General features: G+C 48.7%; 2 protein-coding genes across 3 annotated transcripts; both read left to right on the plus strand.

Moving 5' to 3' along the window:
• The first annotated feature begins 728 nt into the window (after positions 1–728).
• Positions 729–2,939, plus strand: HOXB8 (homeobox B8). 2 transcript variants are annotated; one of them, XM_010213855.2, is made up of 2 exons: positions 729–1,493; positions 2,302–2,939. In XM_010213855.2, exons 1-2 carry the CDS (start codon positions 1,073–1,075, stop codon positions 2,607–2,609), a joined length of 729 nt encoding a protein of 242 aa, XP_010212157.1. In that variant the 5' UTR covers positions 729–1,072; the 3' UTR covers positions 2,610–2,939. The 2 variants fall into 2 exon arrangements, with proteins under 2 accessions (XP_010212157.1, XP_010212159.1); XM_010213857.2 differs by having other exon boundaries at positions 2,305–2,939.
• A 2,013-nt stretch (positions 2,940–4,952) lies between these two features.
• Positions 4,953–9,009, plus strand: HOXB7 (homeobox B7). Its single transcript, XM_010213858.2, has 2 exons — positions 4,953–5,419; positions 8,228–9,009. Exons 1-2 carry the CDS (start codon positions 5,020–5,022, stop codon positions 8,479–8,481), a joined length of 654 nt encoding a protein of 217 aa, XP_010212160.1. The 5' UTR covers positions 4,953–5,019; the 3' UTR covers positions 8,482–9,009.
• Positions 9,010–10,471: the final 1,462 nt, after the last annotated feature.

Below are 10,471 nucleotides of genomic sequence, written 5' to 3' on the forward strand. Positions count from 1 at the left end.
AGAGGAAAGAACTCGTAAAATCCTAACGGCTTTTATGTAGTGCGGTATAAACAACAACAACATCCCCGGCTTTATGGCATTTTATAGTTTGTTAAACAGTTTACAGCCTTTTTTGGGGGGCTATTACAAATGCAATTCCCTTCATGTGATAGTTAAACCTTTATCAATAATAAGGAAATTGATCATTAAAATGTTAAATATGACTACCTCGTTTGTTTTAAAATATGTTTAGGGTAAGAAGCTGTATGATTTGATAACTTGTATTAAAATACCAATTACATTTATAGGACCTTTTAAAACTGGTAGCAATTAAATCGTGTTCTTTTACAGTTTTCCAAAGCGACCCTGACATTTAAAAAGGCTAAAACTGCCTCGTTAAAATTTTGAAATTAACGACTGAGAGCGCTTCTCTTTAATTTTCCAACACTCCCAAAAAATCAATCTTTTGGGTGGTCTAGGTATGTGATTTGTTGTGAGTCGCGAGATATCTCATTAATGTAGGTAGTTAAACATATTTAATCCGTATATTCACCCCACCTCCTTCTCCCTCTCTCTCTCGCTCCCTCTCTCTCTCTCTCGCTCCCTCTCTCTCTCTCTCTCGCTCCCCCTCGCTTGCTTTTCCTTCTTTATTCTCTCACACTCTTCCTTTCACAATCATGCAGTGCAGAGTCCGTGTGGAGTAAGGAGAAGCCAATAGGATGAGGTTTTGGTAATAGATGCAAATGATCATGAAAAGACACTGCAAAATATGAAACAACTCATTTGCGCTGAAGTAAATCACTGAAAACTGTTTATGAACTGGCATCTCTTCTTGGAAATGTAAAGCGAGAACTCTTTAAGTGGCGATTTTTTTTTTTTTTGGGTGGGGGGGAAGGAAAGAATTCAATATCATGCAGGCTTAGAGTTTTGATTATATTCTCCTTTTATATTCCTGGAAATCACAAACTGTCGTTGCTTAGCATCTTAGCGCTTTCTTTTTTTGCTAATAGATTCCCGCGGTCTGGTTCGCTTGGCTTTTTTTTTTTTTTTCCCTCTTCTCCAAAAAACAACAAATATTATTATTTAAATTAAAATGAGCTCTTACTTCGTCAACTCACTCTTCTCCAAATACAAAACCGGGGACTCCTTGCGTCCCAACTACTATGACTGCGGGTTCGCCCAGGAGCTCGGGGGCAGACCCACGGTGGTGTACGGACCCAGCGCGGGGGGCACCTTCCAGCACCCCCCCCAGATCCAGGAGTTTTACCACGGTGCCTCCTCGCTCTCCAGCTCCCCTTACCAACAGAATCCCTGCGCTGTGGCTTGCCATGGCGACCCCAGCAACTTCTACGGCTACGAGCCCTTGCAAAGGCAGAGCCTCTTCGCCGCCCAGGACTCGGAGCTGGTGCAGTACACGGACTGCAAGCTGGCGGCCGGCGGCCTCGGCGAGGAGGCGGAGAGCGCGGAGCAGAGCCCTTCGCCCACCCAGCTCTTCCCCTGGATGCGACCGCAAGGTGAGGCGAGATGGGAAGCACAGCGAGGAGGCTTTTCCTACGAGCCCGTCGAGCAGCCCCGCTTTCCCCCCGGCCGGCTGGCCGTCTCTCTGGCTGCTCGCCGTGCCCGCTTGCTCGCTTTGCCCCCTTTCTCTTCCCCCCGCTGCCCGGGTTTTACTGCTTTATGGGGGTAAACTTTTGCACTTGTAAATTGCTTTATAGTTTAATTGCCCTGAAGGAGCCCTTTTCTTCTGGGGGCTAAGCGCGCTGGGCTTTCTGTGGAAGGAAGCGTCCTTAAAGTTTATGGCACTTTTATAGCCGTAAAAAAAAAAAAAAGGCCCCTTCATTTTTGTTGCGAGTTGGATTTGGAGTTTTGGTGCTGCTGGTCTCTCGCTCGTGTTTTTTTTTAATTTTTATTTTATTTTATTTCCCTTTTTTCCCCCATGGCAGCGGCTGGGAGCCTTGCGAGCCCCAGCCCTGCTGCTGCTGTTGTTGCGATGGTGCTAAGCGTGTAAGGGGAGCGTGGGGCTGGCGGGGCTGTCGCTCGCAGGGGGCTGCAGGGTGGCCCTGTGCTCCCCCCCCTCGCCTCCTCCGCCACCATACCCGGGTCCTCCAGCACCTTCTTCCCCTTCATAATATTATAGAGGAGCTTTTCCGTGTCCCTGCTCGCTTCCTGCCTTCGCCTGGGCGAGCCCTTTCTTCCTCCCCCTGCCGAGTGTGTGTGTGTGTGTGTCTGTGTATCCGTGTGTCTATCCCCGAGCCTGGTTTATGTATCTTTCAACCTCCTTCTCTTCTTCCCCTCTTGCACCCAACCTTTGCAATTCACCAGCAGCCGCTGGACGGAGGAGGGGGAGGCAAACCTACAGCCGCTACCAGACGCTGGAACTGGAGAAGGAATTTCTATTTAATCCCTACCTGACCCGCAAACGGAGGATCGAGGTCTCGCATGCCCTGGGATTGACAGAAAGGCAGGTCAAAATCTGGTTCCAGAACAGGAGGATGAAATGGAAAAAGGAAAACAACAAAGACAAGTTTCCCAGCAGCAAATGCGAGCAGGAAGAACTGGAAAAACAGAAAATGGAAAGACCCCAGGAGGTGGACGAGGAAGGGGAAGCACAGAAGGCAGACAAGAAATAAAAGGATTTTTAAGGACTGAAAAGGCAAGCGCTGCTGGGGTGGAAGAGCCCCCGAGTCCCCTATTAATGGGAGTTAATGTAAGGGAGGGGTGGGGAAAAAAACAACAATGCATAGAAAGGAAAAGAAAAGAAAAAAAAAACTTTTATTGCTGTAAAACAATATAGCTGTAAGCACCACTTTCCTGATTATCCTTTGATACAATGAACAGTATGCAAAAGTAATGTGGAGGTCTCTCCAGCCTTTTGCCAGTTATTAACTAGTGGTAGTGTAACGCAATAGCTTATGTAAAACATGACTGTGAAATTTTCTCTCTCTCTGTCTCTCTCTGTCTCTCTTCTTTCCTGGGGGTGGGTTGTTAACATAGCTTTTAATGCTATAGGAGTTATGTGAAATTACATTTGTGCACTTTTTTAATTTCCCACTTTTTATTTTTGTTGTGGTTTATCTGTATGTAATGGAGGTAGCTATTGAAACAAACATCCCAACAACATGAAACTGCCTATTTATGCTGTAGTTATCTATCTCTCTCTCTTTTTACTTTCCTTCTGTTGTTTTGTTTGGTTCGGGATTTTTGGTTTGTTTGTTTACAAATTTTAAGTGTCTCTTCCCCAAAAAAATCAAAAATGAAAAAAAAAATACATGAAAAAAAGCGTTTTCTCTCCTTTAGTTAGCATGCGCACAGTGAAGCAAGTTGTAAAGTGATCTTTAGGTTAACTGTGAAAAAGAATGTATACTGTATACGTGAATTACTTTATTGGGGGACTAATGATATATTTTGTTGTTCTTTCATCACTTTGTTCTATTGTCTAAACCTGGAAGCGGCGGAAGAAAGTTACAATAAAGTTTACAAGTGAGAATTCCGTGACATCATTCTTTTCGCCTGCTTCATTTCCTCCAGGACCACTTTGATAGAAAGGAAATAAAAGTCAATTGTGTTGGAGGGGCAGCCGTGGCCATCAAAGCCCTCCTGGCCTGCAGAGATGCTGACCAGCCGGAGCGCTGCTGGGACGGGCAGGGACTGGGATCGGGGAGGGGGCCTGGGCCGCGGCGATGGCTTCTCCTCTCCTTGTCCTTGCTAACAGTTCATGTGTGGTGACAGGTTGGGAGGCTGTGTGGAAGTCCTGCCTGAAGGTAATCGCTGTTTTTCTCTTCTTTCTGCCTTGCCTTCCCTCCCTTGTCGCCTCGCTCACCCCACTTCCCCAGCGACATGAAGCCCAGGTCTGGGTCACTCTGCTGCCCTCGCTCGGGTCACGCTGCAAAATTGTCCCAGCGCAGCCGAGCTGCTTCCTGCTCCTTCGCCTATGGAGCCCTGGCAGGGAGGATAGCGTGTGTGGGGATGCACACACATTCCCTTGCAACATAACCTTGGGAGAGGAGAAGCAGGGCAAACCCTAGATGCAAACCACCATTGTCTGGGCTGCTTTTCCTGGGATACTATTTTTTTTCCTTTTTTTTTTTTACTTCCTCCCCTATTCTTCTCTTCTCTTAAAAAAAAAAAAAGAGAAAAAAAAGAAATAGAAGAGGCAGATCACATTTGGGAAGTTCTCTGCTTCTGCAGCAGAAAGCAAATCAGCCAGCTGGTAACGTTTTACTTATAATTGTAATTGACTCCCGCGGAACCGCTGACACGCTGAACAAGGGATCTGTACAGCCTTTATTTTTCGCAACAAGAAAAGCAAATGCCAGCTCAATAAGCAGCTCGAAGCCTGTGGCACTAGAATAAATTAGATATAGAACTGAATGGCATATTAGGAGAGAGAAAAAAGAAAGACCTTGGAAGTATTAGGTCTCAATGAGACATTTGTCTTTTGGGGGTGGCCGCGGAGGGAGAGGGGAACAAGGAGGGGGTGGAGGGGGACAGTCTCGTGGAAAAAAAAAAAAAAAAAGAAAAAGAAAAAGAAAAAGAAAAAAAAAGTGTCTCGGAGCGAGGGAAATGGTGCGAAGGAGGGAATTTTAGAAGGGATCAATAAAGGGATAAATAGGACTCCGTTCCTGTTTTTCCTCCAGCAGAGAGAGACCGAGAGGGAGCCACCGGCTCATCAGCAACGTGCTTTTTACCTCCCTCCCCAACTTCTTTCTTTTTCTCCTTCGTTCTCAGCTAAAAACTGATTACAGGTTGCTTATCGACTCCAGCACAATTTCACCCCTTCCAGCATAGATCTTGGAGGGTTTTATATCGCATCAATTATTTATCATATTTTATAAATCCAGCAGCACTACAATTTTTTGCCCCCGAGGAGGGAGCGGGCGGCGATTGGCGCCGCCGGAGCCACGTGCCCGCGCGTCACATGGGCCGGGAGGAAAAAGGGTCCTTTTTGGTGTAAATCTGGACTCTAATTCCGTAATATATCACGGTACCTCGTAAAACCGACACTAAAACGTCCCGACCTACAAATCACCCGGCCAAATTATGAGTTCATTGTATTATGCGAATGCTTTATTTTCTAAATATCAAGCCGCAAGTTCGGTTTTCCCATCCGGAGTCTTTCCTGAGCAAACTTCTTGCGCTTTCGCCTCCAACACGCAGCGAGCGGGCTATGGGGCCGGATCCACGCCTCCCTTCGCTGCCTCCATGCCCGGGCTCTACTCGAGCGGCAGCTCGGTGCACCCCCAGCCCCCCAGCATGTACTCGTCCGGCTACGGCCTGGAGCCCGGCTCCTTCAACATGCACTGTTCCCCCTTTGAGCAAAACCTCTCCATGATGTGCCCGGCAGATGCCTCCAAGCAGAACTGCAACAAAACGGACCAGAGGGACTCGGATTTGCAAAGCGACAGTAACTTCCGGATCTACCCCTGGATGCGGAGCACAGGTAAGGAGCGAGCCCACCCGGGGGGTGTAAATTATCGCATGGCGTGCGGGGGGGCAGAGGGGGATCGAGGAGGAAGGGGGGAGGTGTCCCCAACTCCTTGCATGACGTTTCAGTGAAAGCGCATCTCTCTTCTCAAAAGAGACGGAGGGCGAGCGAGCCCCCCCACCCTAAAGGCTGCCTTTGGGCTTTAAATATTTATTAGTGGTGCCGGGGCTGTGGATGTGCCGCGCAAAAGGCAGTTTGTCTCAGGGGGGACAGGCAGAGCCGCAGAAATAATGGCCATCTCCTTCTCCTCCTATATTTGCAGGATGAAGGTTGCACGAGCCCCATGTAGATGTAGATATAGATATAGATTCTTAAAGAAACTATTTATGGGAGGTGCTTGCAAGCTCGGTTTGTTTTCTGTTAGATTACAAAGCCTTCAATTGCCAGCACCTCACCACAACGTCCCGGAGACTGCAATTAAGCATAGCGTGTTGCCATCAGAAGCAGCAACACATCATTCCCTGTGCAGTTAAAAGCCTCTGCTTTTCCAAACGGTGACATTTCGGCATCCGGATGTATGGACGTATGCATAAAGGCTGCGAGGGGGGAGCCCGGCCTTATATATGCGACCTCCAAAAAAAATGAGAGCCGGGCGGCCCTTGCAGGCTCGATTTCCCTTGCAGGCTGGACGAGGCTTTCGGATACGGTTCCGCGGGGCTACTGGGAGGGGGGTGGGGGGTCTCTGCCATCTCCCGAAAGTTGTCGCCTGCCAGTGCTGTCCCCGTTCCGCGGGTCCCCCGGGAGCCGCCGCCTCGCACGTGTGTTCGGAGCCCGACCCCGCTCAAAGCCGCTGCCTCCCCGGCAGCCCCCAGCCCGCTGCGACCCAGACATTAATTCCTATTTCATAAACACCCATTTCCCCCACATGAGAGCGCGGCTCGCGTGTCCCAGTGCCCCCTCCGCCCCCAGCCCAGCTGCAAGGGGTGGAGCTTCCCCAGGGCCGGGGCCTACTCGGGGTCCCCCCCGGCACTAGGCACCCCTGAGGCTTCGTATTCCTGAGGTCTTGGGGAAAAAAAAAAAAAAAAAAAAAGGAGGAAAAGTGCCGCTGTCCCACTGGGAGAGAGGGGACCGTGTGAGCTCTCTGCTGCAGCCGTTTGAGCTTTGCCCCTCGCAACTTGAGCGCGTCTCACTTGGCAGCAGGATTTGGGGAAAGTGTCTTGTTAGTAAACTTCGGGGGCGAGCGGAGTGCGGGCCGGCCTCCCTGCAAAGCAGGAAGGAAAGCAAAGAGCAGAGCAGCCAGTGCAGAGCAGCTCACAGAACTAGAGTTACTTTCGCACTTATTTGGTGGTCAGTACTTTCCATTACCTTCTCCATAATTCATTCCCTTTTTACAGTTGATTTATCAAAGCCCAAATATTTCTGCTCGTAAACATTTCATCTCTGCTTTTATCTGACCTCAGATTTAAGAACACCCCCCTCCGCAACCCTCTTTTAGCATGTGAGGCTGAGAGTACCAACATTAGAGAGGCTTCTGGAGCAGGGCACGAGCGCTCAGAGCCGCGTATTGGGGCTGTGCTGTGCCTAAAATCGGCGAGAGTCGGGCCCAGGTATCCGGGCAGGGCCTGCGCCCATCCTTCCCCACCCCCCCGCCCCCCCAGACCACCTCCCCACCCCTCACGGCCACTGTTTGATTGCGGAATTTCATCAGAGAGCAGAGATAGAGTTGTCATCCCTATTCAACAGCAGTTTATGGCTCTCCCCTCAGCGGATTTTACAACCCACATTCCACGACCTGCACATTTTTACTTTACAGCTAGCCTGGCTATTTTGCTTTCCCGCTCCCCCCCCCTCCTTTTAATGACTGGATCTTTTCTTCTGGGAGAAAGAAAGAAAGAAAGAAAAAAAAAAGGAGGAGGTGAAGAAGAGGAGTCCAGTGGAATGTGTGGAGGAGAGGGCGAGAGATGGTGCTCGCCATCCCCTTTCCCTGGAAAGGATGTGTTAGACTAGAGAGACACATTTAGCCTTTACAAGGAAAAGCTATCCAGAGTCACAAACACCATATTGCAGCGTTATTTCCCATTGGACTCCAGGAATTATCGGGGGGTGGGGAAAGAGGGGGAGAATTAGGAGTTGGGCCCTTTCCAACGCCTGCTTCAAGGCTGCTGGAGGGTTAGGGGAGCCTCGGGGGGCTTGGGGGATTGTCCCCCTCCTGCGGAGCCCGGCGGAGCAGGAGCCACCGCTGTGCGCAGCGCATTCCGCTAAATAATTAGGAACATCACACACCTTCCAAGCAGGCTTCCCGATGACAGCTTTAAGAGAGGACAAATAGTTGGATTTGTGTAGGCAACAGCTGCCTCGCTTGCTCCGCTTTATTTATGTATTTATTTCCGAAGCACCCGAAAATTGAAATGAAAATCACAGTACGGGCCCAGTGGCTCGAGAATGTGGCGTGGGCAGAAACTTTGCGAAGTTTCGCTACTCCCTCGCGCCGCGGCCCGCGGGAGGAACGCAGAGTGACACGCGGAAAAGCCCCGCGTGTTTCTCCGACGTGAAGGGAAGTTAAAAGTGCGATGGACGGGACGCGGGGGATAGAAAGAGGGGCTGTGAGTCTCGAGGGGGACATGGGGAAAGATTATAGAATGAGGATTGGATCTTGCAAATGTGAAGAACCTGCTCTGAACTCCTGCGGGCTCTCCGGGTGCGCACTGCGTGGTGCAGGCATTAGATAGCAAGAACCCTCCCCAAGACTGAAAGCAAAGGGCGAGAAAAGCCCAAAGAGCCTCCTAACCCCCCAGCTCAGCTGCATCCAACCTTGTTCCGCAGGCACGGACAGAAAACGTGGCCGCCAGACCTACACCCGCTACCAGACGCTGGAGCTGGAGAAGGAGTTTCACTACAACCGCTACCTGACCCGGCGGCGCCGCATCGAGATCGCGCACTCGCTCTGCCTCACCGAGCGCCAGATCAAGATCTGGTTCCAGAACCGGCGCATGAAGTGGAAAAAGGAGAACAAAACGGCCTGTTCGGGCTCCGGCAGCCAGGAAAAGGCAGACGCGGAGGATGACGAGGAGGAATGAGAGGGCCAAGGGGAACTGTTGCTTGGAAAGGTGAAGCCAGGAAACGTGGAAAACAAAAATATTAAAAAACAGACAAAAAGAAAATGGGGGGAAAAAAACACCGAAAAGACTATATATTAAAATACATAAATGATAAGTGGGTAAATAATTAAAAATCTTAGGAATGATACATTGTGTTTCCTGACACTGAAAAAATACTACCTATATTAAGTTTTTGTTTGTTTGTTTTGTACAATAGAATGAATATCTACCTATTAAATGTGGCTTTAGAGTCCAAATAGACACATTTTTCTATGTGAGTCTTCCTATAGTACAAGTTAATTGTAAATCTCCATTTGTACTTTGCCGTGTACTTTTTGGTATGAAGTAACGTGGTCGTGTTTAGCACCTTTAATTTAGAAAATGTGACCTGAAAGTCAGAATGCAAATTATACTTAGCGTATATAATCCTGTACATAATATAAATGATTATTACGCCTTCATCCTGTAGTCTCCGTGGTTCTCTTATTGTCGCTATGCAGTTTTGTCTGTGTATTTTTTTACCTGGGTTACTTCTTTGTTCAAGTCTCTAGGGAAAAAGAAAAAAGAATTAATATTGTGCTACGTAAAATGTTGTATATCGAAGTAGCAAATTATTTAATGCCGCAGCGTTGCTTTTTTTCCCCGTCTGTGATTATTATTCTTCGAAATAAAAAAGAAAATCTCCGATTATATGAGTTGCGTTCTTTCCCCTCCTCTTAAAATAGGTTTCATATATATATATATACACACACATTAAAGACCATTTTATAATAAAATAAGCCCCGATGTATCACTGTGAAAGTCTTTTTTTTTTTTCTCTAGCCACTGGCTTCAACCTTAAGTGCCCTTTTGATAGATCTGGTGAATACACCAAAGTATAAGCCATATTGGGGATTCTAGAAACGGGGATTCCTTCTCCTTTCTCTCTGTGACTGCGCCATGACTGCTACAGCAGTAGGTAAGAGGGTTTAAAAAAAAAAAAAGAAAAAAAAAAAGGAGGGGGGGAGCGCAAAGAGGCCAGAAACAGCTTGAATCGGCTTTCTGCACATCTTTTAATTCGCTTGCGCTTGTAACAATTTGCAGCAAGATGGGATGTTTTGCTGCAGGTTTAATTTTTGGAGCTTCTCCCTCTGCCCTTCAATTACTTTACTGCCGACTGTAATTATTTCATTAGCGCCGAATAACGTTGAGCAGCAAAGCACACATAAAATAAATGAAAGCCATTAAAGGCCGGTGAAACCGGCACTGCTGCACGGAAAGCGGGCCCGGTGCGGGGAGCGGCCTCGTCTCCCCCTCCGCACTCCTGGTTTATTTACATTGCGCGGGCGCGCAGCGAGGACGAGGGCTCCTCCAGCAGAGGCTCCGAGCAATCTACTCCGCACTGCGTGAGCAAAAACGAACCCAAAAATCATAATTAAAGAGAAATGAAAGAGCGCTTGGAGGTAATTCTGGCTTGGAAATGGCAGCTTTCCACCTCCTTGCCTTCCTCCCGCTCTGTCTCTCTGTCTTTCCGCCACCCGCGACCGCAGATAATTTCACGTGTGGAGGAAGAGGAGCAGGGCATCCTTCAGCAGGTCCCCGCGTGAAGGAGATACCACGTCAAGCATCTGCGCGCCCATATCCATAACTCGGGCTCACGCAACCTCCTGGATATAACTAATTACGGCGAGCCTGTTATTGAAGGCAGGAGCGCTTATGGCTTTAGAGCACTGAAATCCCACTTGCTGAGAAGGGAAATTCTTCCTTTTTTTTTTTTTTTCCTTTATGTGCAAGCAATGTCTTTGCAGCAGCGCCCTGCGCATAGCGAGGGAAAAGGAAGGGGAAAAAAATCCAGAAATTTCCCCCGTCCCTGCGCTTCCGCGCTGCCCCGGCCCGGGTGGCTGCCCCCGCACAGCCCCCTGCGGCCAGGGAAAAGGAGGCATCCGAAAGGAATAAATAAATGATTATTTTTAAAAGTGGGGGGTTGCCG

Source organism: Tinamus guttatus, unplaced genomic scaffold (assembly GCF_059628265.1).
Source record: "Tinamus guttatus ecotype Peru unplaced genomic scaffold, ASM5962826v1 Tinamus_guttatus_pri_ptg000463l, whole genome shotgun sequence".
In the NCBI taxonomy this organism is placed as follows: domain Eukaryota; kingdom Metazoa; phylum Chordata; class Aves; order Tinamiformes; family Tinamidae; genus Tinamus; species Tinamus guttatus.

Excerpts from the sequence above, each read along its gene's own strand:
- HOXB7 (XM_010213858.2), top strand. The coding sequence starts at position 5,020 with ATGAGTTCATTGTATTATGCGAATGCTTTATTTTCTAAATATCAAGCC. Across the intron at positions 5,420-8,227 it reads CCCCTGGATGCGGAGCACAG|GCACGGACAGAAAACGTGGC; the intron begins GTAAGGAGCGAG and ends CTTGTTCCGCAG.
- HOXB8 (XM_010213855.2), top strand. The coding sequence starts at position 1,073 with ATGAGCTCTTACTTCGTCAACTCACTCTTCTCCAAATACAAAACCGGG. Across the intron at positions 1,494-2,301 it reads CCCCTGGATGCGACCGCAAG|CAGCCGCTGGACGGAGGAGG; the intron begins GTGAGGCGAGAT and ends GCAATTCACCAG.